General features: G+C 58.7%; 1 protein-coding gene across 3 annotated transcripts in view; it reads left to right on the plus strand.

The window, feature by feature from the left end:
- DIS3L2 (DIS3 like 3'-5' exoribonuclease 2) overlaps positions 1-25675 on the plus strand; it is a 296388-nt gene extending 270713 nt beyond the window's left edge. For all 3 annotated transcript variants that reach the window (XM_074314980.1, XM_074314986.1, XM_074314989.1), the window contains exons 15-21: positions 16722-16905; positions 17620-17706; positions 20442-20589; positions 20973-21103; positions 21272-21376; positions 22674-22775; positions 23370-25675. In XM_074314980.1, the coding sequence (XP_074171081.1) occupies positions 16722-16905; positions 17620-17706; positions 20442-20589; positions 20973-21103; positions 21272-21376; positions 22674-22775; positions 23370-23516 (904 nt within the window). In that variant the 3' untranslated portion in view covers positions 23517-25675. The remainder of the gene's footprint in view (positions 1-16721; positions 16906-17619; positions 17707-20441; positions 20590-20972; positions 21104-21271; positions 21377-22673; positions 22776-23369) is intronic.
- The last annotated feature ends 1013 nt before the right edge of the window (positions 25676-26688 follow it).

Here is a 26688-nt window from a genome sequence, read left to right on the forward strand (position 1 = left end):
AATTTATACACCTAGTGTTGGCTTTGATCGCGTCGACTGGACAGAACGTATCCCTTTCTGATGATTTAGTATTGTTCACAGCGTTTCTGTCGTGACACTAGAGTATTTCCTGTGGTCTGCGTGCTGTCTGTGCCTCTTTCCCTGCACTGAAGGCCCCATGGTGCTGCGAGTCTCACGCAGCGTCACGGATGCCCGGCCCCGTCTGTCTTTGCATCCACCTTTATTTACAGTCAAGGCCAGTTGCTCCTTCTCCACGGCCGTCCAGAAGCCATAGCCCCCTCGCCATCCCGGCTGTGAGCGTGAGGCCCCGCGGGGTGTGAGATCAGTTAGAAGCAGCGGAGCGCGTTGGAATGGTGGTTCAAGAAGAGGGAAGGCTCTGAGTGAGGAGCGAAGGGGGCTGCGCTGTCAGGCACATGTGACGCCGGCTCCAGCACCTGCGTTGGCCGCCCACAGGCTCTGTTGCTTGTTTTCCTGGTTCTGCCCCATGTTTCCAAATTCAAGGTGGTGTGTGGTTGAGTTCCAGACGAGTGAGGTGGTGATGTACTTTTTCAATTGACTTTGAACTGGATTGTTCGGTGCATTTGTCACGTTAGCAAGTTCTTCCTGGGTTCTAACAGCTCTCCAGTTTAACCTAAATCTGTTTGCTCTCATTAGTCTTCAGTGTAGATGAAAGGCCAGTTAGCTGCTCACCATCTTCTGTGTCGCAAACATTCTGAGAAACCATCAGATTCTTCCATGTTCTAGTTTTGAAGCGGCAGAAGTTCTTCATACCTTTAGGCTTTTTCCCAGCGAAGTTTCCAGCTGGTGTCATCAGACGTAAGTCCTACGCTGTTCATGTACTTCTGTCTCCTCAGGACAACCAGTGCTTTCCTGTGGGCCCTGCAGGGAGGCCGCTGCCTTTGGCTTGGCGGAAACATGTTTTGCGGGTACAGGGTGGGGGTGAATGTGACACTGCTTTCCTCAGCTCGCCGGAGGGCTCCGTTGCCCAAAGTGCTGAGAATACTTCTCGGGAGCTCACTAAATAAATGCCCCAGGAAAGGGCCAGATTATGACTCTAAGAAATTCTGTGGAGGTGGGGGAGTGGGGGTTGAGTGCCACACTGAGCACGAGTGTGTCCGTCTTCTGATTCATTCCCTGCGCCCTAGAGCTCGTGCCAGCCCCCAGTACAATCTCCGGAACGCTGCAGGCGCCCAGCAAATGCTGGCTGTGCTCAGGTTCTGTTCCCAACCTCCTTTTCTTTTAGTGTCACCAGACCCTTTTCACCTTAAGGTTTTAATAATAATAATAATAGTAATGAAAAATACTTATGGAATATTTAACGTGCCGGCCCGCAGGGTAAGAACTTTACACAGTGTATCTCACTTAATCCTCGCAAGAGGAAACTCGGGGGTAGGTAGTGAAGGTTGGGGAGGCCGATCTGCCTCAGATTACCAGGTGGTATGTGGTGGATGACTCCCCACATTTCCCTCCACTTTGGGGAGCGAGAACCCCAGGAGGTGGCTGCCCCGCTGTGCTCTGATACAAAGCGAAGCCGCCTGTCCCCAAGAGAGCACACCTGCCTTCCGCGCGTCCTTCCCATCCAGGCCAGGCCTCCTGGAGACCTGGCCAGCGCTGGTCAGAGCCCCGAGAAAGCTGGGCTGGAGCAGGAGAACCACAGGAGTCTTCAGGAAACACTTTTATTCAGAATTGCAGTCATTACATGCCGGGTGGGTCATTTCCCGCTGCCAGCTTAGAGAGGGACCCCTGGGAAATGCCTGAGCGCATGAGGAAGGGCCGGAGGAGGTGTGCACACGTGCCTCGTGGGTCGGAGGGCCAGCTGCCAGCTGTTTTCAGCCGAGACCTAGACACCATTCCTTTGCTTGTTCAGCAGGCTTTATCGCACACCTGCTGGTGCCACTGCCACACTGAGCATGAGTGACAGGAAAATCCTGCTCCCTGAAGCTCACAGCCCATTGGGGAAGATGGGTGTGAGCCAGCATTCATGAGCGGTGACCAGCGCTGTGGCACAAGTATGCAAAGGAGGCAGGGAACAGAGTCCCTGTGACGTGTCTCTCCCCCTGCCCCCCCTCCCCCCAGTGTGGGAAAGCCCGTGTGCTGGTTTCCATCTCCTCTCAGCGGGTGAGTCAGTGTGGGAGGCCAGCCCACCCAGGGGAGGCAGGTGGCAGGGAGGGGACAGGGGACGGAAGCCAGCAGAGAAGAGGCTGACCGGTTCCTGACAAGCTGAGCTCAGAGTTGAGAGCTGGCTCACAGGGCTCCGTGTGCTGTCTTGTCAGTCTTTGTTGGAGTGAGAGTGACCCTCTAAGGATGGAAGGAGAATGGCTCTCCCCACCCCACTCCTGACCACCTCTCCCTAAAAGTCCAGGAGCCTCCCAGATACAGCACATTGCTCGGTCTCTCCATTTACACTCCTTGCATGCAGTGGCCGGGGCCACTTCTTTCTCAGAACTCTTCGTGCCAGGGTATTAGGCACAGCTTGTGAGTGTCACTGCTCCTATGGTGGCTGTAGCCATTCCTGGGCAGGCAGCCAGGGAACCACACAGGGCATTGGAAGGGGCCTGCACCCAGGTGGGGGCAGCCAGGCTGAGGCCGCAGAGCCCTGGGTGCTGTGGCCTGTGCCACGAGGAGCAATGCCCACCCTCAGGGAGGCTGCATGGAATCGACTAGTCTTCCCCGTCATGAATAGGGCTCCCCGAAAAGAAGCTCCCACAAAAATAGGGCCAGTGTCACAGGTGATCAGCTTTCCTAGAGTGTCTCTGTGTCCTGGATAAACAGGCCTCCCGTCTGCATCCTGGGCTGCCCTAAAAGATGGACTCCAAGTGGCAGTTTGGGGAGTGTCCTGTCAGGCATTGACATTCATGGGCCTTGCAGTGTTGACTTACCATCTGCCCAGCTCGCCTGGAGGGATGAAAGGCCTAATCCAGATTATTCTGGCCTTGGGCCCAAGGTAGAGTTGAGGGTGGCACCCAGAAAGAGCTAAAGTATTCACTCAGCCTGTGTGTGAGAGCTTCCACTGGCCAGAGACCAGGGGGTAGAGATGGGGGTGAAAGCAGCAGTCTCCTTGCTTGCACCCACCTGCCCCTTCCTGTGTGCAGAGGGAGAGCCAGTGCCTCAGTGTGTCCTGCACATTGGCTGGGGGGTGGGGGGGGACATGGCAATGTTGGGGAAGCCCAAAGCTCCAGATGGGAACACCTCTATTTCAACCACTCTGAACCTAGTTCATAAAACGGTGGGTCAATATTTTTAAAGTCACGTAACAAATGAAGAGCTCTGCCAGACTCAACACACCGCATCCCAGTGGGTGATAAGACAAGTGTTAGTCCAGTGGAAACAGCCCAGGAAGAGAGAAGGTTTCGCATAATCTGCTGTGTTTCACGTTTACAGTGAGGCAGCTGCCCTTGGATAAGGCTTTTCATTGCTCAGGTGACCAACAAATGAGTCCCTGCCACACGTCACCTTGTGTGGGATCTAAGTGATAACTATCTACTGGCAAGTAGGAATTCCATGACAGAAAAGCCAGCGAGTCCCACCAGGAGGGCAGAAGCCGTCTGTGTTCTGTCTGTGAGCTCACATGCCTGCCTTCCAGCAGGGATAAGCAGAAGGAAAGCTGCAGGAACCACTCCTGGGCCCTTCTTCTGGGGGGGCTCTGCTTCCAATCCCCAAAACAGGTCTTGTTTTCCCCTCAGTGTTCTCTGTAGAGCATCAAGCAAATCATGTCTCTGAAACACCTCGTTTGTCATCAGAACCTACACATGCCTTTGGCCCTGGGATACAGAGATGAGCGAGGCCTGGTTCCCAGATAGGAAAACCGAAGATCCAAGATGAGTTCTGGGCCTGCGCTGAGCCTTGAAAGCTCAATGTGACTGAGTGGAGAAGGTGGCCAGGGCGCGGCAGGCAGAGAGATTCGAGGGGGAATCCTCAAGAGTCTGGATGCCCGTCGCCCAAGAGGGGGGCCCAAAGAGAGCCCCAGGGATGGAGGTGTCAATTTCCTGGTGACTTGGCAGGGAAGCTGGGCTGGGGCCAGAGCAGGCCAGCGAGAGCGTGCAGGGGCCACAGACCACAGCCTTCGATGCCAGAAGCCACATCCTCCGAGGGCCCTGCCCACGGTCAGGGGCTGGGCAAGGGACTGACCTACAGGACTGCCTGAGATGCTTCTGACAGTGTGCAATGCAGCAGGGGAAACACGAAAAGTGCCTGAATTCTTTGCCCAGCTCAGAGTTCAGTGAGAAAACGCCCTCTGGGGACAGACTAGAAAGGCTCTGTGAGGCTTGCCCAGGGTCCCCCAGCTCCCAGGGCAGACTTTCAGAGCAAGGTGTGTAAAGGTCCGATGACCATGGCACAGCGGACAGCTCCGCCAACTGGGCCAGGACACTTCCACAGGTGGAGCGGGAGTAGCATTAGCAAAACAGGTCCACAGGTGACGTAGGCAGAACCTTTGAGCCTTCAGCTAATGACGAGAGAACTAGAGCAGTGAAAGCAAATGGGCTTAGCACCTGTGCTCATCCCAGCAGCAACACTGGGACCAAGGGACCCGAGCCCTGCCTGCAGATGGGAGGAAGCATTTATGTGGGAGACCCGAGCTCTGCCTGCAGATGGGAGGAAGCATTTATGTGGGAGACCTGAGCCCTGCCTACAGATGGGAGGAAGCATTTATGTGGGAGACCTGAGCCCTGCCTACAGATGGGAGGAAGTATTTATGTGGGAGACCCGAGCCCTGCATGCAGATGGGAGGAAGCATTTATGTGGGAGGGGGAGTGGCAGAGGGCTGAGTCCTGCTCCTGCCCTCCTTGTCCCTCCAAGAGGAGAGACACAGGCAAAGCAAGGGCTAAGTAAGACCTCCACAGTTACAAAACTGTCACGGCCTAGCCAGGTCCGAAGGTGGCGTTGCGTGTTTGCCTGCCGGGTATGGCCAGCCTCAGACACGGGCAGCAAGCAGCCTTGGGGAAAGGCTCCATCCGTCTGGGGTTGCCACCAAGGTAGAGAGCCAGGTCGAGGTGAGTGACCTCAGTTCTGCAGCTGCTGCCACCTGTGAGGGGTGAGAAAATACAGGAGTAATGTGGCAGACCAGCACCACTGCCCCTCCCAGGGGACCAGCATGGCCTCGGGACAGGCCCTCTATTGAGTCCCCACTGTCAGCAGAGCCCTTGGTCAGGCTGCCAAGGAAATCCTGCTCCCCGTCCTCGGGGAGCTTATGGCAGGCGATCACCTGAGGAAAAAGCGGGTGGGGCGTCTGAGCCTGGGGGCGTCATGCGGGTAACCCCTCTGAGCCTCCCTTTGCTGTCCTATGAACAATGAGTGGTCTAAGGCTTGTGAAAACCACATAAAGCACCATAGATATATGACGTATTGGTCTTGCTTAGACAAAGCAAACAATTGCAGATAAAAATAATGGATTTGGTGAGCGCCTACTGTATGCCAGATAGTGTCCTAGGCACTGGGAATTAAGGTAAACAGAGCTGCCGGAGCCAGCCAGAGAGGGCTTCGTATTGGACAGGCGTGAATGGCCTCTGAGGAGCTGGGATGGGGCTAGAGGGGTAGGTGCAGGTGAGTAGAGACCCGGATGAGGAGAAGGCAGAACAAGGCTGCGATGTGGTTTGTGTCAGTTAGGAGTTAACAGGTATAATCGAGGAAGGGTTTGCCAGTGCAGTCAGTCCTTGGCCCCTGCCTGGGCCGGGCAGAGGCTATGGGGCAGGGAGACCCTCAGGTGGCCCCTGTCTGGGCCAGGCAGAGGCTGTGGGGCAGGGAGACCCTCAGGTGGCCCCTGCCTGGGCCAGGCAGAGGCTGTGGGGCAGGGAGACCCTCAGGTGGCTCCCCTGCCCCAACAGCCTCCAGCAGGAAATGTGTGTGGCTCTGGCTCCGGGACACCATCAGTTCTGCCTTGGGTCTAGGGTGAGAAAGAAAATTGATGGTTTCCCACAGGATTTACAAGATGTAAGGTCTTTGAGGAAGCTGATACCACCCCACATGCAGGGCTGGAATTGTGGCCCATGTGGGCCTTTTTCACACATGAAGTAATAAAGAGAATGTTTGTTAGGGGGATCCCCCGGGGGCCCTTTCAGAGACTGGTGCTCTGCACAGTGTGCCCAGGCAGTCACCAGCTCGGTCCCCATGCCAGGGCATGTCCTCCCTGTGGTCTTGGACCAGGTGCACACGGAGGGCAGTGTGAGGGGGGCTGATTACAGCAGCCAGGTAAGGAAGCAGCACCCCACCACACGGCCTCCCCAGTGCTGAGACCCTCTGCAGGCCTTGCTGCCCTGGGTGGCCCACTCAGGAAGCCCCCCAGCCTCTGCAGGTCCTCATCTCTGGGGTCAGGGGAGACCCAGAAACACAGACTCCTCTTTATGGCTGAGGAGCCACTATTTAGCTAAAGGACTCAGATTCCTGTTTGGCCCATTCCAGTAAACCTTCTTCTCCTGGACACCTGGCCCTTTCGTCCGCTTGCACTAGGGAAGCCTCGGCCTCAGCTGCCCTGGCAGCCCTTCCCCATCTGCAGGCCCGGGGCGGATGGAGAACAGGCTTTGGGGTCAGAAAGCGCCATCTCCAGATCATGGCCCTGCCCCCCTGGTGGTGACCTGTGTGCTCACTGCGCTTGGTCTCTCAGGCACTCAGTTTCCCTGTGTGCAAATTAGGGCTCGCATACACCTCCCCGTGCAAGGTTTTTGTGAGGACTCGATAAGAGAATGTGCACAGAAAGCCCAGCCTGACCAACAGTTCTCCTTATTCGCCTGCAGCCTTTAGTGACCACATGGCTGGGGTGGGGGCCCTGCTCCAGGGGAGCTGCTCCCCAGCGGCAGGGAAGGTGAGCAGAGCATGCTGAAACTTGCAAAAACAAAGCAGCATGAGTTCCCAGGAAACGTGTCTCAGCCTCCCTTATCTAGCTGTCGTGTGTGTGTGTGTGTGTGTGTGTGTGTGTGTGTGTGAGAGAGAGAGAGAGAGACAGAGAGAACTAGAGAACACCTGTGTGTTCTGGCATACCCTTCTCTTTCAAAGATCTTCGTGCCCAAGGCCTAATTTTAAAATCAAACTTGACCCCTCCCAATGTCAGTGGTGACTTAGCTGCCCCCACTGAGTTTGTCCAAGGCTACCGAGCCAGCGCCCACTGTTGGGCTGGGGCATGAAAGGGAACCCTGGCCCGGGAGCCCGCGCAGGGCAGCAGAGCTGTTGGGGGGCACTGCGGTGGCTCCCTGAGGTGGCTGGGCCTCCGTGCATCTTGGCCACACGTCCTCTGGTCCACGGTTCTAATTCCAGTTGGACAGCAGCTAGAAGTAGAGAAAGGCATGTGTGTCAACACCATGGCAGAGCCAGCAAGCCCTAATTACCCAGCTCTGCGAGGCCGCCCAGCAGAAACTGCCACCTGGTTCTGCTTAGGGCGAGGTTTCTGCCCTGAGTGCCCGGCTGCTGCCGCGTGCAGGCTGCCCTGTGCCTCCGTGAGCAGAGCCCTGAAACTTGGGAAGGGAGCGAGGCTTCTCGGCTAGCTTTACGCTGACAAAGGGCTTTCTGCCTGTCAACCCGGCTCCCCAGCAAGCCCCCAGCCCCCTCCCTACCGCAGCCACTGGGCCTCCCTTTGGCAGGGCCCGAGGGCCCCTGCTCCAGGGGCCGAGCCTCTGGAGACTTCCTTTTGAGCTAGAAAAACAAGCAGCTGAACTGTGCTGCTGCAGCTGGGCCCCGCCTGCCGAACCTATAGAAAGGCCTGGAGTGGATTCAGCCTCACAGAAGAGGAAACCTGGCTCCGGCCTCGCCCGCAGGGCCTGTTATGTCTGGCTCCAGAGACCTTCTCCTCTGGGGTTTTCCATGCCTGTGAACTAGGCCCCATTCATTTCCCTGTGGTTTCATGGGAATGTCCAAAACGCTCAGCAGGTTGCAGGGAGCCCAGGAGGAGAGGGGTCAGCAAGAGGCCCAAGCTGTGACATGTGGTCAGCCCTGTGGCCGCAGCACCCTCCGTTCAGGTGCTTGAAGCAGGGTACCCCGTTGGCTGTGGGTGGGCGCCCATCAGTCATCTGCCGAATTTCGCCCGGTGGGCCCCCCACCCACCCCAGCCTGCTCTGCCTGCTGCTCCCTTTCTCCAGGCCTCCACTTTCCAGCTCACAGGCCACCAGCTCCACCCTGGCCTGGCCTAGGAGGGAACTGCAACAAAGATCTTGAAAGTTTCCGGGCCCCAGCAGCTCTCACTGCGGTGCTCATCGGACTGCTGCCTCCCATCATGCCCGGCTCCTGGGGCCCTCGCACTTTCCCACCACACTCGCTGGGAGAGCAGCAGGTCCCCTTAAGGGTGGCCACCCCACCACCCCTGTGGGCTGCTCAGCCGCGGAGAAGGGGCCATGCTCGGGCGCACAGCTCCTGTGAGAGGCCCAGCTGCCTTCATGGTGCTGCAGAGCCCAAGAACTCCCAGGCCCACTGGGAGGACATGCCCGAGTGGAGAAAAGCTGGTTTTCAGGAGAAGTGACTGTGAGACTGGCTGGGAGCAATTCTTATCCTATCTCCAGGTGAGCGCTTTTCACCAAGAGCTAATTGAACAATCCCTGTGAGTGGCCTAATTATAGTTACATGAGACCCCCCAGAGTTGTGACAAGTGCCTTGGTGGCTGAGGGCAGAAGAGGCTGCTAGTTTCTTACTTGGTTTTGGTCTTTGAAAATTGATGCATTTTCAGGTTTGGGCAACAGCCATGCCACTGCTCTGGCTGCCTAGCTCCCGGTCCTTCCCAAAGCCACTTTCTGAGTGTTCTGAGAGTGGAAGGGGTGGGGTGTTTCTCATCTGGTCTAGCTGGTAAATGGATCTGGAAACAGGACATCCTAGGATCCTGGGCGGCCCCGCCGCTCTTGCCAGGCAAGGTTGAGAGGCTGAGCGCACAGAAGCAGAGCGTGAGCAGCAGGAGCGGGGTCAGGAGCTCGGGCTGCCTGCCTGCCAGCACGCCTGGGCTGGGCGAGCCCCTGCGGCCAGCGCCAGCCTCCTTCCACTGTCTGGATGGGCTGAGTTCGGGGAGAGCGGCCTGCTCCGCTGTGCCTGCCGATGCCACAGGGCAGGGACCAACGCCCCCCACGTCAGGTCTGCCCAGGGAGGCTGCCCCGTCCCTAAGCCTTTTTGACGTGACCTTTCTTGGATGACCCGATGGGCATGGGCCTTGCTTCTCTCCTGTGCCCCGTAGACTTGAAAAGCCAGTTTCAGGAAGAGCGTCTTCGTGCTCCAGGCTTACCCAGCTGCTCCTTCCACAGAGGCCTCCTGTGTTTTGCAGCTGCCGCTCACCACGTGTCTGCCCTGAGCCCTCAGGACAGCTTTGGACGAGCGGCCAGGGAGTGCACGGTCTAGCCCCCTCTTCCCCTCACTGGCTGTGGCCCTGGCAAGGCCTTTGCTCTCTGGGCCGCTGGAACCCCAGGCTGCCGTAAGGAAGTGGCTTGTCAGTGGCTAAGACACTGTGCAGGGGTCTTCCTGGGGCCTCCTTCAGCAGAGGGCGGCTCACACTAGCCGCCTCCTCTCTACCCAAATCACAAGGCCTGGCCACCCTTCCTGGGAGCTCACAGCTCTGAGGGCACAGCGCCTGCTGGTCACATACTCACCCTCAGCTTCTTTCTCACGTTAGCTCCTTTGCCTCTAAGATCTTTTGGGTACTTACAACAGCAATCAGAGAACATTCCAGAGAAAAAGACTTTAACGCTTGCTTCTTTCACCAATAAGTGTATTGAGAGTTGTCTACCATTGCCGGCCTCCCTCACTCTTTAATTATTGGTTTCTGAATCAACTGCCCCACTGAGGCTTGGCGCTTCCCCTCCCCCAATCCAGTGGTGTCTCCAGGCCCCTCCCCACTTCACCAGGTGTTTGCACTGTGAACCTCCCCGCTCAGCCTTATTCCCTCAGGACACTTCGCCTCTCAGCCAGCTCGTCCCCCTCTACGCCCCCTCCTGTTTCACCCCCCTCCTGTTTCACCCCTCTGCACACCGGTGACAGGGTGAAAGTCTTATCTACCCCAGGGCCTCACCTTGTGTGTATCTCTGTGCTCTGGCCCGACCTGCCCTTTCTTGCTGCCTCTGACTGCTTCTTATAAGCCCTCAGACTCCTCAGCTTATAAGCCCTTTCGTCCTAGCTGTGCCCGGCCCCACCACCACCGGGTTCTGCATCAGGTCCATCCCTCATTCTGCAACCTCCCCCACCCCAGATGAAGTCCCAGGCCCCGTCAGGCCATACCCCCGCCATGCAGCCCTTCTCTCCCCTTGATTCTTGTTTTCCAAACATGCCTGGTGCTTTGTTTTGCCTTCACACCTTTACAGTCCTGTCCCTTTTATATAAAGTATTTCCCTCCACCTTGCCTGGAATTGATCTTGCGTTTATGGACATATCTCCTCACAAGGCCAGGGCTTCCTGGGGGGGCAAGCGGAGGCTCTCTGACAGCAGCAGGGCCCAGGACCCACGCAGGCAGCTGCGCCTCTAGGTCACACAACCCTTCTGGTCGCTTAGAGAGTTGTGGGACTTGGGGCGGTCACCTTTCCTCTGTGCACCTTAAGCTTCCCCACCCATAGAAAGGGATGAAAATGCCTCCCAGGGCTGCAGGAGGGTTTAAGGAGCTGCAGCTAGTATGTGGTGTCATCTATGGCAGGTGCTTACTGGGTGTCTCGTCCCTCTCTCACTGCCCTGACAGCAGCAGCTCAGAAAGGTTTGAGGATGAGTAAGAACAATAAACAAGTGAAGGGCTCTAGCTGGGAGGCATATCCCTCTGTTATCTCTTAGATAACAGCGCCTCGGGCTTATTAAGTGGAACAGTGCTCTGTAGACTGAGTGTGGAGGAGAGAGCAGGAAAAGGCCGTTGCTTCTCTCCTGCCGTGTTTGGGAATGATTTCAGTGGAGCCCTTTTCTTAGGCAGAGCTTTAAATTCGCGACAACCTCTGGCAGCAAGTGTTTGGAGTCAGAAGTCTACGTGTGAGGGCTGTGTGCCCCAGCAGGAAAGGCCTGGTGGCAGGGACCGAGCCGTCCCAACTCCTGAACGTGCCGCATCCTGTGACTGTCATTCTGCACAGATGTGCTGAGGGTGTACCCTGAGCCAGGCCTGGCACCGGGACGGGGGCGTGGAGGGAGAGAAAGCCATGATCAGAGGCGCTCACCGTAGTGTGGCTAAAGGCCGTGATGGGATACGAAGGGGACCTCTAGGAGGCACATAGGGTGGGCACCTCATGCTGCCCCCCCAGAGGAAGGGACAGCTGAGAAAAAGAGATGGGAGAAGAGTGGTCTGGGATTCCAGGCTGAGGGAACAGCAAGAAAGAGCCCCAAGAATTCACTATGGCTGCAGCGTAAGGGATGGGGGTGGGGAGAAGGAGAGGTGGCCCCAGGCACATGACAAAAAGCCTGGCGAACCTCATTTTACCAGGAGGTGGAACTGTCCCGAGGACACTGGTAGCCATGGAAAGGCTTCCGGCAAGAGAGGGACGGCACCAGATTTGCCTTCAAGAAGGATTGCAGGACATTGGGTGTGAAGAAGGAAACAGAGCGGGCCTGACTAGAAGTAGGAAGGCCAGCCGGTAGGAGCTGGAGGCCTGGCGCCAGGAGGGCGTCCTCGTGGGAGCACAGAGGCTTCTGGGCATGTTACTGTGTTCAGCCGAGGCCCTGGGGTTACCCAGCTCAGTCACATCCACGTATGCACAATGGTAATGTAATCATTAGGCCAGGCCCTGGTATATTGCATCCTCATTTTTAAGGCCAATAAATTGAGGTTCAGAGAGGTTAAGAAATGTGGCTGAAATCACCCAACTAGTGAGTGGCAGAGCTGGGATCCAAGGCAAGCTGTGGAGCTGGAAACCATCTCTCCTCTCCAGGTGGCTTGGCCTGTGCACAGAGAGCCAGGAGAGAAGTAGGGTCAGGAGCCCCACCACAGGACACCCCCAGCCACCCAACCAGAGGACCTCCCGTGGCTACAGACACATTCAGACCCCTGATTCACAAAACAGAGCCGCCATCTTCCAGACGAGCAGAGGGGCATGGTCCGGGACGGGCAGTCTTCCTCCAAAAGAGCAGAGGTTTTAGCCCACCTGTCATTCAGCCACTGTCTGACCCCTGGCAGGTAGAGTGGCCGTTCCCTACACATCAGCCTTTAAGATGCCACGCAAAGAGGTTCAGTTGCCAGCAAGAAGTAAATGCTGTGTCCAGTGCTACTTGTCAAGTCATGGTGCACGTTAGTCCCTGAAAGGCGAAGGGATGTCCTGTAATGAAAACATCAAGTGAAATAATGTTTCAAACATTTGTCCTGTTTTTCCTTTAAGTAACACTAACACACTTTGGGAAACACCGTTCTAGACCAGAGCCATCTTTGCTGTGGGAGGGGTGTGTGAACTTGTGTGCAGGTTGCTTGTGGCCTTACCTGCCATCCGCCATAGCACTTGAGGGACTCTGACACCTCTGGGCTTGCTCAGCTCCTCCCTAGGATGAGAAGCCTCTCACCTGCCCTTCCCCTGGTCCTCCAGCACCTGGAGGCCCAGAGCACAGGTAGGTGGGATGCTGCACATGAGTGCTGCCCCGCTGCGACCTGGCCTGGCCCCCAGCTGGCCGGGCAGCTGTCTGTCACAGCAGAGCCCGCCCCAGACCTCCAGAGTGGTGGACCCCCCAGTGGGACTGGGCTCCATATGCTCAGCAGATGCCAGGCCTGGGACCAAGGCCCCGTCTCCGAGGGCTTGGCTTGCTGTTCTGGAAGGTGATCCTGGCTGGCAGCCATCCCTGAGCCCCTGTTTAGAGCAATTGTCAGACAGTTGCTGAGTTCCAGCTCACTCCCCCGTCTCGTGCCCCCCCAACAGGGCTGAGTGATCTCATGCCTGTGCCATGCTGGGAGGGAAGGGGTTGGTGGGGGTGGTGGGTGACGATCAGGACAGGTACCCAGGTCAGGGAGCAAGGTCTGAGGCCAGGGCAGCGTGCTCAGCCATCCCCAATTGGGTTTCCAGATCTCAGGGTGTGCAGTTTGCTCTCAGAGGTGCATCCTCACCCAGAGGAGCTTGGGGCATCGTCTGAGTTCTGGCTGCAGACCTGTGCATGCAGCACTGCTCCTAAAAGAGGAAGGAGGTCAAGGTGAAAGGGGGCTTGCTGACAGGAGCAGCTGTCGGACCTCCTCTCCTAATCTCCCTGCATCCCCTCAGAGCACATTCACTGTCCCCGACTGCAGCTCTCAGCCCCAGACTGGCTTTGGTGAAGGAAAAAGCACTGATTTGGAGCCCACAGACCCCTGGACCTTGGGCTGCAGTTTATAAACTAAGGCTCTTTCCTGCCCAGAAGTTTCTGGGTTCTAAGCTGCTCCTGCCACGTCCCAGGTCCTGTGGAGAGAAGATGTTGGGTGCCCCCTGCTGGTCCTTCCAGGGAACTGAGGAAGTGGGGAGGGGGGAACTTGTAGATCTTGGTGAGAGGGGCCTTTGTTGGCCCAAGAAGAGCAATGACACCCACCTACCCCGCCCCTGCCCAGCGCAGTTCTCCCTCCCATGGCTCCTGACCAAGTTTTTCACAGTGAATCGTGAACTCTGGAATCTGATTACTGGTCACTTGGCTTTCCCTTGGCCTTTCTGTTCCCGCGCTCCATGGGGACCCAGTTCCATCTGCACTGCACCCCTCCCAGCCACCCCAGGGCTTGACCGCCAGGACACTCCAGGCCCCCCTCCTGCTTTTTCTTTCTTTTGTTTTTTTTTTAAAGAGGGCACAGCTCAAATTGGCCCATGCGGGGATTGAACCGGCAACCTTGGTGTTAGCAACACGCTCTAACTAACTGAGCTAACCGGCCACCCTCCTCCTGCTTTCTCATGCTCACAACTTTGGGGATTCTCTCTACCCCTCCCTCTCCCACCTGCTGGTATAAGAAGGATTTTAGAACAGGTTGTGGGGAATGGGCCCTGCAGCTATCCTAGAATATTAGTGAGCCCTGACGCACTTGGGGAATCCTGGCTTATTGCTGCACCACCTCCCAGGCTGGTGACATTGACGTGTTTCTGGGATGAATGCTTGGTATCAGCGAACTGTCTTGGAGAGGGTTCCGCTTAACTCCCCTCTCCCCTGTCATGAGGACAAAGATTTGAAGCCTCCCCCCCACCCCAAACCCCCGGCACCAATGGGACCTGTCCAAAGTCAGCTTCTGCATCCAAAGCTTCGCCAGACTTTCGAGGTTAGTAAGAGCGCACTTGTTTTTCTCTCACCAGCCGCAGGTGACTCGTGGCACTGAACCGGAGGTCCATGGGGGGGGGAACACAGAGTGGGGTCACTGGATAAGCAGCTCGACTGGGGTCCGTGGTCGTTGCCTGGGGCCCTGGACATTGGCCCCACCTTCCCCATACCTTCCTTCCTGTTCTTGTCCTTACTTAAGACCTTGAGAGGTGAAGTGGGAGCCCCTGCAGGAACTGGGAGCAGGAGCATCATTGTTTCTTTGAGCCAGGGGTCGGGGGACAGGCGGAAGACGCCCCAGCCTAGCCCTGCTAACTGTCCTGCCCAGCGTTCCCTAGCCTGCTAGCAGCCTGGTGGCAGCCCTGCTGTGGGGCTATGCTGCCCCCTGCTGGCCACGCTGCAAAATGCAGCCCAGAGTCTTCACCGAAGCCCGTCGCTGGGCTGGAGGCGGGCTCCAAGCCCCTGCCCCGAGTGATGCTCTGACTGCATGGGGAGACAAGTCTAAAACTGCCTGGCAGTTGTTGAATGAACAAACGAATGAATGAATATAAATTTATTTAGGTGGTGATGGCCTGCAGTGTCTGACCAGGAGCAGACAATGAATCAAATCAGACATTTATCAAGCAGGAACTGAAGACTCCTCTTGGGTTGACAAGACCTAAGTAACAAAAACAAATATGAAGAGTCAGTGCTATTCGGTGACAAGGTGACCGTAGGGCAGCCTGGCCCTTGTTGCCAAGTTGCCAAGTGGCTGGGTAGCAGTAAGTGCCCAGGCGGATGGAGAGAGCCTTCAGCCTGGGCCTTCAGGGACGGCGTGGAAAGGGTGAGGAGAGGGGTGGCTGGCAGGGCTGAAAATCACAGGGCACCCCGGGGAGACCCCAGCCCGTTGGGCATGGAAGGTGGGGAGAGACGAAAGCACCTCTCATGTCTTGAGGCTCACAACTCGGGCACAGGGTCTGCCCTTAGAAGAGGCCTTACCCCTTCGGTCTCTACAGCCACCCTGTGAAGCAGGTGCCATGGTCTCCGTTCTACATTTGAGAAAAAGGAGGGTCAGAAAAGGTCCGTGACTCGTTCAGGCTCCTACAGCGAGAACATGTGGAGCCAGGACCCAGACCTCGTCTGATTTGGTGGTCAGTGCAGGTGCCCGAACTCGGGCTTCTCAGCAGGAAGTGATGTGCTCATGGACAGACTAGGGTGGGGGGTACTGTCAGGATGGCCCCCTGAAAGGCTGTTAGGCATCCCAGTGGGGAATGAAGGAATGCATCATGCCCCCCTGGGCCTCTCACCGACACAGGCCAGCAGAGGCCAGAGCCTGCAGTCCTGCGCCCCAGCTGTATGCCTGGCCCTCGGTGCTACGGGAGGGGCTAGGAGCGCACAGTGTGGAGAGGGCTTCTGGGAGAGACAGGTGTGCGCTGGGGACAGCTTGGCAGACCGGAGCCATGCTCCTGCCGAGGTCGGCCCAGTCGGAGGGGCTCCGCACCCTCACGCTCGGTCTCTCCCCGCTCACTGGCTGCTTTTCTTTGCAAGAGCTTGGCAAGGTTCGAGGCTCAGCCTGTAGTACAGCCCACACCTCCAGGAAGGGGACGTTTATGCTGGGCCTCCGGCTGCTGCCAGGCCTGCTGGGGCTTCCTCCCTGAGCTCTCCTACCTCCACGGGAGAAGGCCAGGCTTGACATGCAACCTGGGGTTCAGATGGAAGGCAGGGGAGTCTTCCCTAAGCTGGGTAAGGCTTTGCCCACGCAGGGCACTCTGGCCATGAGGGCACCAGGGCTACCTGAGCCCCCTTCCCAGAGGCCGCAGCTCTAGTGCACTTGTCCCCCCACGGGAGCCCCAGGCGGGGAGCAGCGCGTGGGCCTCCTGCCCCAGATTGGGGGGAGGGGGTGCTGACCTCAGGCCTATGATCCAGCATCCCACGGTGCCTGACCCCTCAATTCTGGCCCCTTCCTCCATCCTCCATCAGTCCCCGCTCCTCCCCCGAGGTTCTTGGTGTGCTGTTGTCTTTTCATTTGGAGCCATAGCTAGTCCTACTTACTCTTGATTCTAATTACACTCAAGTGAAGCAAAAGTAGAGTGTTCACTCCTAAGAGGTTGACTGGGTAGGGTTTGAAATCCCAACAGCACCTCTGCCTTACCAGGATGCGTGAGTTCATGCTTGCTGTCTGTGACGCCCCTGTTCATGCTCAGAAACCCCCATTTCCCCAGGGGGAGCAGGAGCCCAGCACTCCTGGGAACGGGCAGCCCTGGGTCTGCTCACGACTTCCACACACCCCCAGGGAGGCACGTTGTTTTCTTACAGCTGGCGATGCCCCTGAGGGTTCTGGAGGCTAGTCACTCAGCAGAGATCTTTACTAAGTGCCTTTTCTGGGTCAGGCAGGGTGCCGAGACCTGGGGCTACAGCAGGGAATGAGACAGACCCCCCCACCACCACCTCCAGAAGAGTATAGAGACTGATTAGTACACTGAGGGGCATGAGCGGGAAGTGAGAGGAACAAAGTAGATTGGATGGGGGGGAACGGGGTGGGGGGCGTCTCTAAGCTGAGACTGAGGGAGCAAGAGAGCCAGCCCGGAGCCTGGGGGAGAATGGGAGCAGCCCCTGACCCCGGCGCTTCCCCGCAGGCTGGTGGAGGAGTTCATGCTCTTGGCCAACATGGCCGTGGCCCACAAGGTCTACCGGGCCTTCCCCGAGCGGGCCCTGCTGCGTCGGCACCCCCCACCCCAAACCAGGATGCTCAGTGACCTGGAGGAGTTCTGTGACCAGATGGGCCTGCCCATGGACGTCAGCTCCGCCAGCACCATCAATGTGAGTGCCGGGAGCCCGGGCAGGGAGAGGTCCTATTGGGGGAGGAGGGGGGCCTGGGAGTTGGAGGTGCCGCAGGCTCTGTGTTCTCCGTCTGTTCCCCTTCAGCTGGAACTCCCCTGCAAGAGAGAGGGGAGGCCGTGGGGAGAAGGCCTCTGAGTCGCTGAGGTCCTGGCCGTGGACGGGGCTCCCCACCAGGCCCCAGCGAGGAGGCCACTTGAGGCTCAGCTGTAGGCAGGGGTCCTATAGCCAGGGATGGGCTAGTCCTGAGCCCAGAGGCTTTCAGTAGGGGGCTGGGACCATCGGAAGCCAGAGAATGTTTTTATGGTAAGTGGTGTCCAGTGTTCCCTGCCTGGAACTAAGCCTCATGGGGCTCCGGAATCCATGGCCTCAGCTCTGATCTTCCAGGCGGGAGACTATTGCTACTTGTGCCCCAGGCCTGGGGTGGGTGAGAAGGTGCCTTAGGTCAGACAGGTAGAAAACAGTCTGTCCAGGCCAGCCAGCTAGACGTGGAAGGACTGACCTTGAGTCAGGCCCAGTGTGGGACACAGGCGGGAGGCTGCTGACTGTCCTGCACGCCATCCATGGCCATCGGAGCCAGGCTGGGTCCCTCAACTGATGCTTCCTCCCCAGAAGTGGGTTTCAGATGCTCAGGGGGTGATGGGCCCCAGAGCCTCTTCCTAAGCCTGACTGCATATCACATGAGTTTGCTTCTAGAAAAGTCTGACCAAACTATTTGGAGATGACAAGTATTCACTGGCCCGGAAGGAGGTGCTCACCAACATGTGCTCTCGGCCCATGCAGGTAAGGGGGGCCTAGTCCCCCATCCTCCCCCGTCTCCCAGGAACACTCATGACCTCTGCACATGCAGAGGACCTCAGGGGAGGGTGGGGAGGCGCCCCCAGGCAGCGCCTAGGACGGTGGGGCTCCTGAGCCTGATCTGCTGCCACCTGCTCAAGGATGGCTTATCTGGGCATGTTAGAGGGCCCAGTTTGAGCCCCACTGCCCTCTGCATGGCCTCCGGGGCTCTGTGCCCTGCAGAAAGCACAGGGCATACACCAAGCCTACAGGCCCGATCCCCATAGACCAGCTTGGGGAAGGGGATGAGAGCCTGTCAGCAACTCGTGGCCGGATGAGGACCCTGGAAGGGAGCGAGTGTCTCCTGAAGCAGCCTGTCCAGGGGAGCAGTCCTCAGCCCCCACCGCAGCTTATGGACCCCAGCGGAGAAGTCTCCCTCTCACCAGCCAGAAGAAGGGGTGTCAGGCCATGGGCCTGTCTGGAGGCAGGATGACGGGCTGGCAGCTTGGGAAGTAGATGATGGCATGCTCCTGGCAGCCTCTCAGCCGTCTGAGGCCGAACTCCAACCCCCGCAGGCCCGAGCACCTTGGGAAGGAGCCAACCCTGTGGACTGTGAGGCCAGCAGGAGATACACGTGCTAATGGGCTAGTTCTGGGCCACAGCCCGGCTGGGAGACAGGGGCAAACCATTTTTCAGGGGCTCAGTCACTCAGCAGGTTCAATCTGTTCACAAGAACCAGATCGCCCCAGCTGGCCACAGCTGATTTCTTTTCTAACACCTTAAGCTGTGCCGGGAATGGAGCCATCGGGCCTGTTTAGGTCTGGCTGCCCCAGTCACAAGTGTCTGCCCCATGCCAAACTCCTTAACGTACCCCACACAGGAGCAGGGGGTGCCTGTGGCCACCAGGCTGGACACCATCCTGCCCTCCAGTTGCCCCTGGGTCCCAGGAACTGCCTCCTGGCTGTGCTGTGTATTCCCTGACCCTAGAAGCCATCCACCTCCAAGATCAAGCCAGCCCTGCAGCCCCACAGAAAGGAGACCCCTCCTGAGTCACCTGGAACCCAAAAAAGACTGGACTTCTAACCTGGCCTGCCAGTACTCTCAGAGGCCAGCCTTTGCGTCAGGATCTGATGGCAGGGAGTGCCCAGAGAGTCTAGTGCCCCTGTTCTCCCAGCCCCAAGAACGGGGGCAGGGACAGGGAACCAGCCAGAGGTAGCAGCAGTGAGCATGAAAATCTTAAGTGAGCTGCTGAAACAGGGCTGTCCCAGGGACGGCTGGTCTCTGTGGGAAAGCCACAGTCCCCACCCACCCCACTCTGCCCAGAGACACTAGCCAGCAAGGGAGCCAGAGCCCTCTGTCCTCCTCACCCAGCTCTTCTGGGGAACTGGGCCACCGCTAAGAACAAAGCCCGAACGTGGATCAGAGTGGAGGCAGCTCCCACCTCCCCCAGCGACTTGCCCCAGACATAACCCAGGGCCCAGCAGGAGCTGGAAGGGAAGCAGAGTTGGGGAGCCAAGCAGGTCACCACCAGCTGCGCCCTGAATTCCAGGGCCTCTGTACGCAGAGAAACTGGAGCCTGCTGTCCATGTAGCCGGGCACACAGGAGGGGGTGAGAGTGAGCAACAGCGGGGAGTGAGCAAGTGCGCGCGCAGGGTGTGACTGGCTCTCGGCGAGGAGGCTGGTCACTTCCTCCCAGGCAACAGCGTGTCCTTGCTTCCCAGCCCTGAGAGCTCAGGGACACCAGGCAAGTAGCTTCAGGGCCTGTGGCCAGGGCTTCCACGACAGCAGGACTGCTCGGAGCCTGGGGCTATTTGGGGGCCCCCTACAGCCACCTGGTGTCTCTTTCTGTACCCCAGTCTTAACTCCCTCCCTGTAGAAGGGCCTTTTGAACTCAGACCCCTGGGTCTTGGCCCCAGGACAGGTCATCAGGGACAAAATGGGCTGAGGCTGACTGGCAGGCAAGCCGTTTGCCTCCCTTGGTTGGCACAGGTGGAGTGTTAGGAGCACAGAGGTGCCAGGGTGCGAGCGTGGCGTTCAGCAGGGCAGGCATCAGGGCCTGAGGGCATGACGTCAGCCACGACCAAAGGCCAGGCCAGGCCCAGAGAGGAAGAGCCAGGCACCCACTGCCCATTTTGCTCTGGGTGGTGGGCGTCCCGGACCTTTCCTCCTGCCTTCCATTCTGGCCATATGGTGGAGGTGGTCCAGCAGGGCTACCCCAGCCCCTTCCTGGGGAGGGAGCAGACCAGAAACAACCCCCCTCTCCTGGCAGTGACAACAGCAACTCACTGCAGGGAGAATAAGCTCCTCCCCAGCTGCCCTCAGACCCCTGGTGGCCCTCCCTCCTCTCCCCAAGGGCTTGGTCAGCAGGACTGAGGGAGGAGGCCCTCCCCATCTTGCGGTTCCCAGCACCCACCCTGTCCTCAGTGGAGGCAGGGTGGGCCCCTTGCAGGGCTGCTGCCATGAGCGAGTCTGGACAACCCAGGGCAAGGCCTGCATTTGTCTTTGGCAGCAGAGGGGCGTGGGCGCCCTGTGGCTTTGGCCAGCCTCATGGCAGCCCTGTGGGTCCCGCTACATAGAATGGCCCCAGCCTCCTCTGGCCTGCCTAGCTGTGCTCAGCTGCCTGCAGCCTGGCAGGTCAGTCCACCGCAAGATTGCCCAGCGCAAGGCCGTGAGTCTCACAAAGCAAACCCAGCCCCAACCTGGCCTGGCCGGGATCTAAGACCCCCCACCCTCACCCCCAGATGGCGGTGTACTTCTGCTCGGGGGTGCTGCAGGACGAGGCAAAGTTCCGGCACTACGCCCTCAACGTGCCGCTCTACACGCACTTCACCTCTCCCATCCGCCGCTTCGCCGACGTTATGGTGCACCGTCTCCTGGCTGCCGCGCTGGGTAAGGGGCGCGGCTCGGGAGGCAGTGGAGGCCCGTGCCAGCTAGGAGCTGCCAACCCCAGAGCGGGTGCGCAGCGTCCAGAGGCCACACTGCTGTGACTGTGGAGGCCCCAAGGGGTGGGCAGCTCGAGCAACAGGGAGCCTGGGCCCGAACATCCTCCTCTGTGCCGTTGGGACTCAGTAAAAGCTGAGGCTGGGGCTTGAGGGCCTAACCTGGCCCGCCGCCCTCCCAGCCTCTGGAGCTGGGCAGCGGGAGGCCTTGACTCTACGTGGACCTCCCACGCCACCTTGCCCGGGCCAGGGGCACCACGCTGCCCATTGCCCAGCCATGGCCAGCACGCACAGAGCACCCGGCCAGCGTTCCCCCGACCGCCCTCTTTCCAGGCTACAGGAAGCTGCCAGATGTGGCGCCCAGTGTCCTGCAGAAGCGGGCCGACCACTGCAATGACCGCCGCATGGCGTCCAAGCGCGTGCAGGAGCTCAGCACCAGCCTCTTCTTTGCCGTCATGGTCAAGGTGAAGCCACCATCCTGGCGCTCCGTCCCGCCCTCTGCCCCACCTCCCCTCCTGGGCACCTGCTCACAAGGAGCCCTGGAGGAGGCCAGGGGTCTTCAGCAGTTGGGGTGGGCGCTGGGGAGGTTCCACGTCCCGTGGCCACTCCTTGACTAGAGCTCTGCCCTGCAGGAGAGTGGTCCCCTGGAGTCGGAAGCCATGGTGCTGGGCATCCTGAGCCAAGCCTTCGACGTGCTGGTGCTGCGCTACGGGGTGCAGAAGCGCATCTACTGCAATGTGAGTACGCGGGCGGCCAGGCCACAGTCAGGGGCGTGGGGGCAGGCATAGACCAGCTACAGGTGCAGACCCGGCTCCTGTGCCCTCCCCCGGCCCCGACAGACAGCTGCTTAGCACACTTTTTTCCCCTGCTTATTCCCGTTCCCTCTCCTGGCGTCTCCGTATTCCTCTAGCCTCTGGTGTCCCAGGGTCAGCCTTTAGTGGACACAAGCATGGAGAGTGGGAGCACAGGCCGAGGACCCTGCTGTTCCTGTCTACACTGTGGACAGGATCCAAGCTGTGATGGTACCACCTACCCCTCGCTCAGGTGTGGGCCATGCTAGCACACAGTGGCAGAGGGTGTGGAGCCCCTGACCTTGCTCCCCTCCCCCACCCAGCCCCAAGCCCACCTAATGGGCCCTGCCAAGACACCCAACTCTGCCTGCCTGGGATGGGGGACCTTCTCCAAGGACCAGGCAACCAGAGAACACGTCCCTTCATAACCAGTACAGGATGGCAGGGTATGCAGGCTTTGTGAGAGTTTTTTATAGGAACACAAGGGAAGGAAAGATCAGAAAGATGGTCCATGGCTCCTCCGGAAGCCAAGTCCCTCAAAGAGAAGAAAGAGACCAGCCTTGGGTCCTGCCCTGGGTGGCTATTTGTTTCAGGGTTTCCCAAAGATACTTGATGCTTCCCTGAGGCCACCTGAGGGACCTGTTTCAGCTGACTTTGTGGTTAGCAGGTCACCGTCTGGATCCCAACCCTGGCTTGAATTTCCCAACATCCAAAGCCCTTTGGGGAGTGCACAGCCCAGCACATAGTATGGGAAAAACACAATAGCAATAAAATGGAGTAAAGAAGAGACGGAGTGGAGTCCAGCTGAAACCATTCAGGGCTCTAGTTCTGAAGTCCTGAAGTTTACCGAGCAGGAAGAAAGTTCATCATCTCTGCAGCCCTCAGTCTGTGCTAACAGACCCGGTGCCAGCAGGGGGCGGCAGGTGCCAGCCTCAGGTGCCTCACCTGGGGCCACCACCTCCTGGGAATAGCACAGAGCCAGTGGCCCCATGCTGCCTCAGCCAAGATGGCCTGGCAGGGCCTCTGAAGCTGGCGAGGCAAGGGGCGAGGATGGGGGTGGCCCCCTGGATAGTCAGGCAGCTAGCTGCTGGGCTGGGCGACAAGGCAGGAAGCTCCCTTGAGGCTAGTCAGAGGTGGAACAGGGAAGGGGACTGCTTCCAAGCATCAGAGCTTTGCAGCGTCAAAGGGGTTAGAGGTGGCATCCAGAGCCCAGGGCCTGAGACCCAGGTGTGTGCCCCCCCAGGCGCTGCCCCTGCGGTCCCACCACTTCCAGAAGGTGGGCAAGAAGCCAGAGCTCACGCTTGTCTGGGAGCCTGAGGACGTGGAGCAGGAGCCAGTGCAGCAGGTCAGAACCCGGGGCGGGGGGAGCGTTCCCAGAGCACCCTGTGTCCCCACCCCCCACCCCAGTTCTGTCTCCTGGGACGCACTCCCCTGGCCTCCCATTGCTGTTCCCCTTATCTCCCCCATCACTCAGCTCCCAGGTGAGCTGGCAGCAGCTCACCCACACCACCTCCTTTGGGCCTAGCTTTCGGAGCCACCTCCCCTCCCTTAGGGACACCCGCTGTGGGGGAGAAGCAGGGGGCTCTGCCTGTCTCTCTAAAGCAAGGTTCTTCACTTTGGGTGTCCTTTTGAGAATCCGATGAAAGCTATGGGCCTCCTATCCAAGAAAGTCTATTTAACACTTTCCCTCTGCGGCATGCTCCGGACACTCAGTGCTCACTGGGCACCAGGTACCAGGACTCCTGGCCGCAGTACCTGAGGGGGCTCGGCTTCCAGACGGGCAGTCAGAGGCCTAACGAGGCAGAGCGAGTGGTGCTGGGGGCCCAGCTGGATACACCGTGGCAGAGCTGGGCTTTGCCAGCAGGCCCCTGCCCCTCCTGTCCCCCGGGTGGCCCCTGGTGACCCACCCGTGTCACTGCTGGGTTCTGCTATGCTGCAGGTCATCACGATCTTCAGCCTGGTGGAGGTGGTGCTGCGGGCAGAGGATGCAGCCCTCAAGTACAGTGCCGTCCTGAAGCAGCCGGGCACCGAGGGCCTCCTGGGCCCGCAGGACGAGGCGTGTGACGAGGACAACAAGCAGGACTGAGGCCACCAGCCGGCCCCCACCCACCCACCCACCTGCCCCGCCTGCTGGCTTTTAGGACTAGGACCTTTGGCACCAAAGGGGATTTTTAATTTGGTTTTTAAAAACTCAGGGTTTTGTTTTATTTTTTCATTGTATTTTATTATTTGCAGCTCAGTTTTTAAACAAACTGGAGGGCAGAGGGTGGGGCTGGATGGACGGCTGAGGCCTGGCCAGAATTTACCAGAACAGAATGGTATCGGGTCCTCCCAGGAGTCCAGCCCCCCTTCTGCCAGGCCAGCCACTGCCTTCCCCTGCCCAGGAAACTCGGGGATGGGGGGACATTCAGCAAATCAGTGTCACGGAATAGAATCAAGTGCAGTCCGGTGTGTGGGGCACCTTTGGGAGGCCGCGGTGGCAGCCCGCCCCATGGGCCCCAGACGAGGGACCTGGCTCAGGCTCCACCCCTTAGAGCTGAGCTGGGGTCACCACCCTCTGGAACCTTCCTGTCAGTTCCAGGATGATTCACAGAGCTGGCCGCATGGCAGATTGATGCCAGCACCTTTTTCTGGCTGATTAGAAATGTAATTAGTATGCAAGACAGCAAGCTTACCCACCACCCTACCGCTTGTGGCTGTGTCCCTCCCTTCCCCCACCATTTCCTCTTCGCCTGCCAGCTGCACTTGGCTCAGGAGGGGGAGACCTGGGTCCTGTGACACCCTGCCCCCTGTTTCTGGGCCACAGCTCTGAGTGGCCTGTCCACCCCATGGTTCATGCCGGTGCCTCAGCACCTTCAGCCCCAATCCTGCCCCTGGGCAGCACCGAGGGAACACGGACAGTGAGACATGGGCCTGCTGGAGGTGGGAAGGGCCCTCCAACTGGTCTTCCTGACCAGGGACAGGAAAATGGGCTCCTGATGGCCCAGCCTGGCGCAGTCACCTGTCTGGCATTCTGACATCCACTGATACCACAACGTCAGGGACGCAGGGACAGAGGTGGGCCACTGGACAGTGTTCTCTCTCCAGTGGATCTGACCTATGCTCCTTCCCTGCCAAACCAGGAAATCACAGGTTGTTTCCCCAAGAGCTGCTGGAAATGAAGTCCATGGTGGCCACGGGCGCGTTCCCACTATGTTGGTCCCACCGTGTCGATACTGACGAGCTCGACTGCTCTGGTTATAGTGAGCTTCCTTCAAAGAAAAGTTCAATGCAGCACCTTGTGAAGGGCCTTCGGTGTCTGGAGTAGTGATGATACGGCTACTTTCGTCTGCCACTGGCAGGTGTGGCTCGTCCACCCAGCACTGAGCTGTGGGCCACAGTGGAGCAGAGGACCCCTCGTACCTGCCCCCGTTCCTTTCTCTCTTCTTAACACCTCAGTCAGCCTTTAAATCTGTCCCAGGGACCACCATCCCTTTCCTGCTCCTGTCCCCAGAGCCTTTGCCTAGATCCAAGTATCTGGAAGGGAAGGGAAGTGAGCATCTGGTGGTTTGGTATTTGGATGAGGAGATTTCGGGTGCTTCCCTGGCCTGGGTAGCCAGACAACCCAAGAGTGAGAGATCACAACCCTGTCCCCGTCCCCTCAGCTGCCCCACCCTCTGAGGAGGAGCAGCCCTCTTTTCTCGTGCTGTCCCCAGGACCTCCCACAGAGCCTGGGAGCTGAGGGCAGAGCAGCGCCCCTCAGGGAGGCCGTGGGTGAGAGTGCTGGGCTCCTTGGTGGGCAGCGTGGACCCAGACCAGACATCCCTCCTTTCTGCCCCAGTGAGGACTAGCCAGCTCAGTCAGCAAGGAGGAGCTTTGCTGCCTGGATTTGCTTGGGAGGCAGAGGCTGGCCTACCCCAGAGGCCCCCTGGAGCCGTGGGGGCCATAGCAGCCCCACCTCATTGACAGGGATGAGAATTGAACTGCATCCAGAAATGAGGCAGGTCCCTGGCCAAGGTGTCAACAGCAAGACTGCCCGGCCAGGACCAGGGCCCAGGCAGCTGCCCTCCACCACAGCCTGCCTGGGCCCAGCACTTCCCACCCACTGCAGCCACGTCCTCCATCTTCACCCGCTCGTTCAGCCATTGTTGACGCCGTCCATCTGTAGGTCATTGGTGGGACACGTATCCATGGGTCCAGTGGGAAAGACAGCCCTTCTGTGGCCCCACACTAAGAGGACTTAATAAAAGGGGTGATACGACAAAACCTCGTCAAAGGGAAGACTCGTTCTTTCTTTCGGCTGTCCCAGAGCACCTGGGTGCCAGTGCAGGCTGAAGCCCAGGCCACAGGGCACGGCTGGCTTTTCCTCAAGTGGCCACCCCAGGTCACCATGGGGGAGGGACACATAGACACAGATAATGTCACATATAATGAGGCTCTGGCAAAGTTCAGAGGGACAGTACCAGAAAAAGATGGCACAGGCAGCAGGCCCCACGGAAGCAAAGCAACTGAGGCGTGAAGAGACTTGACACAAGCCGTGAAGGTCCGAGGTCACTGGGGCCAGAGTGCGGAGAGGACACACAAGGTGATGCTGGAAAGGTAGGGAGAGGTGGGCCACCTTGGAACCTCTGCTGGCCAGAGTTTCCGTGCTGTCCTGTGGGCAGTGCAAAGCCATGAAGGTGTTTCATCTGGGCTTTGACGCGATTTGACCTCGTTCACTTATTCAACAGTGAGAGCCTACAAAGTGCCAGTGTCCTCGGAGCTGATGGGCAGGAGGGGAGTGTCACGGTTTTAGTGTGGCAGGTGGCAGTGATGGCACCCACGGTCAAGCTGAGGGAGGCCGTGCGTGGGCGGAGACCTCGGAGCAGCCTGGTAGCTGCACAGGCCCTGAGGCAGGAGTGGGTGTGGGCAGTGGAGGGGGGTGGGAGGGCAGAGCGCTGGGGTGGAATGAACTAGAAGGAGCTGAGGCAGGCTCACCTCAGCCTCTCAGGTGATGGTAGCACTTTCCTTGCAGGATTTCAGTGGCAGAGTGCTAAGAACAGACCCGTATGCAGGCTGGGGCCAAGACACAGACAGAGGTGGAAGGGAGGAGCAGTAGGGGTGGTGTGAGTTGGGGGGCACTAGTGAAGGTAACGCTGAAAGGATTTGCTGAAGGAGTAGATGTGGAAATGACAGCAAGGGGCTAAAGTACTCTGGCGGGGGATTGAAAGCCTGCAGGGCTCAGAGGAGTACACTTCTGAGATCAGGAATGAGGAGCAGCCCAGAGAGGGTGGGATCCC

This window comes from Rhinolophus sinicus, linkage group LG01 (genome assembly GCF_036562045.2).
Source record: "Rhinolophus sinicus isolate RSC01 linkage group LG01, ASM3656204v1, whole genome shotgun sequence".
NCBI classification, from domain to species: domain Eukaryota; kingdom Metazoa; phylum Chordata; class Mammalia; order Chiroptera; family Rhinolophidae; genus Rhinolophus; species Rhinolophus sinicus.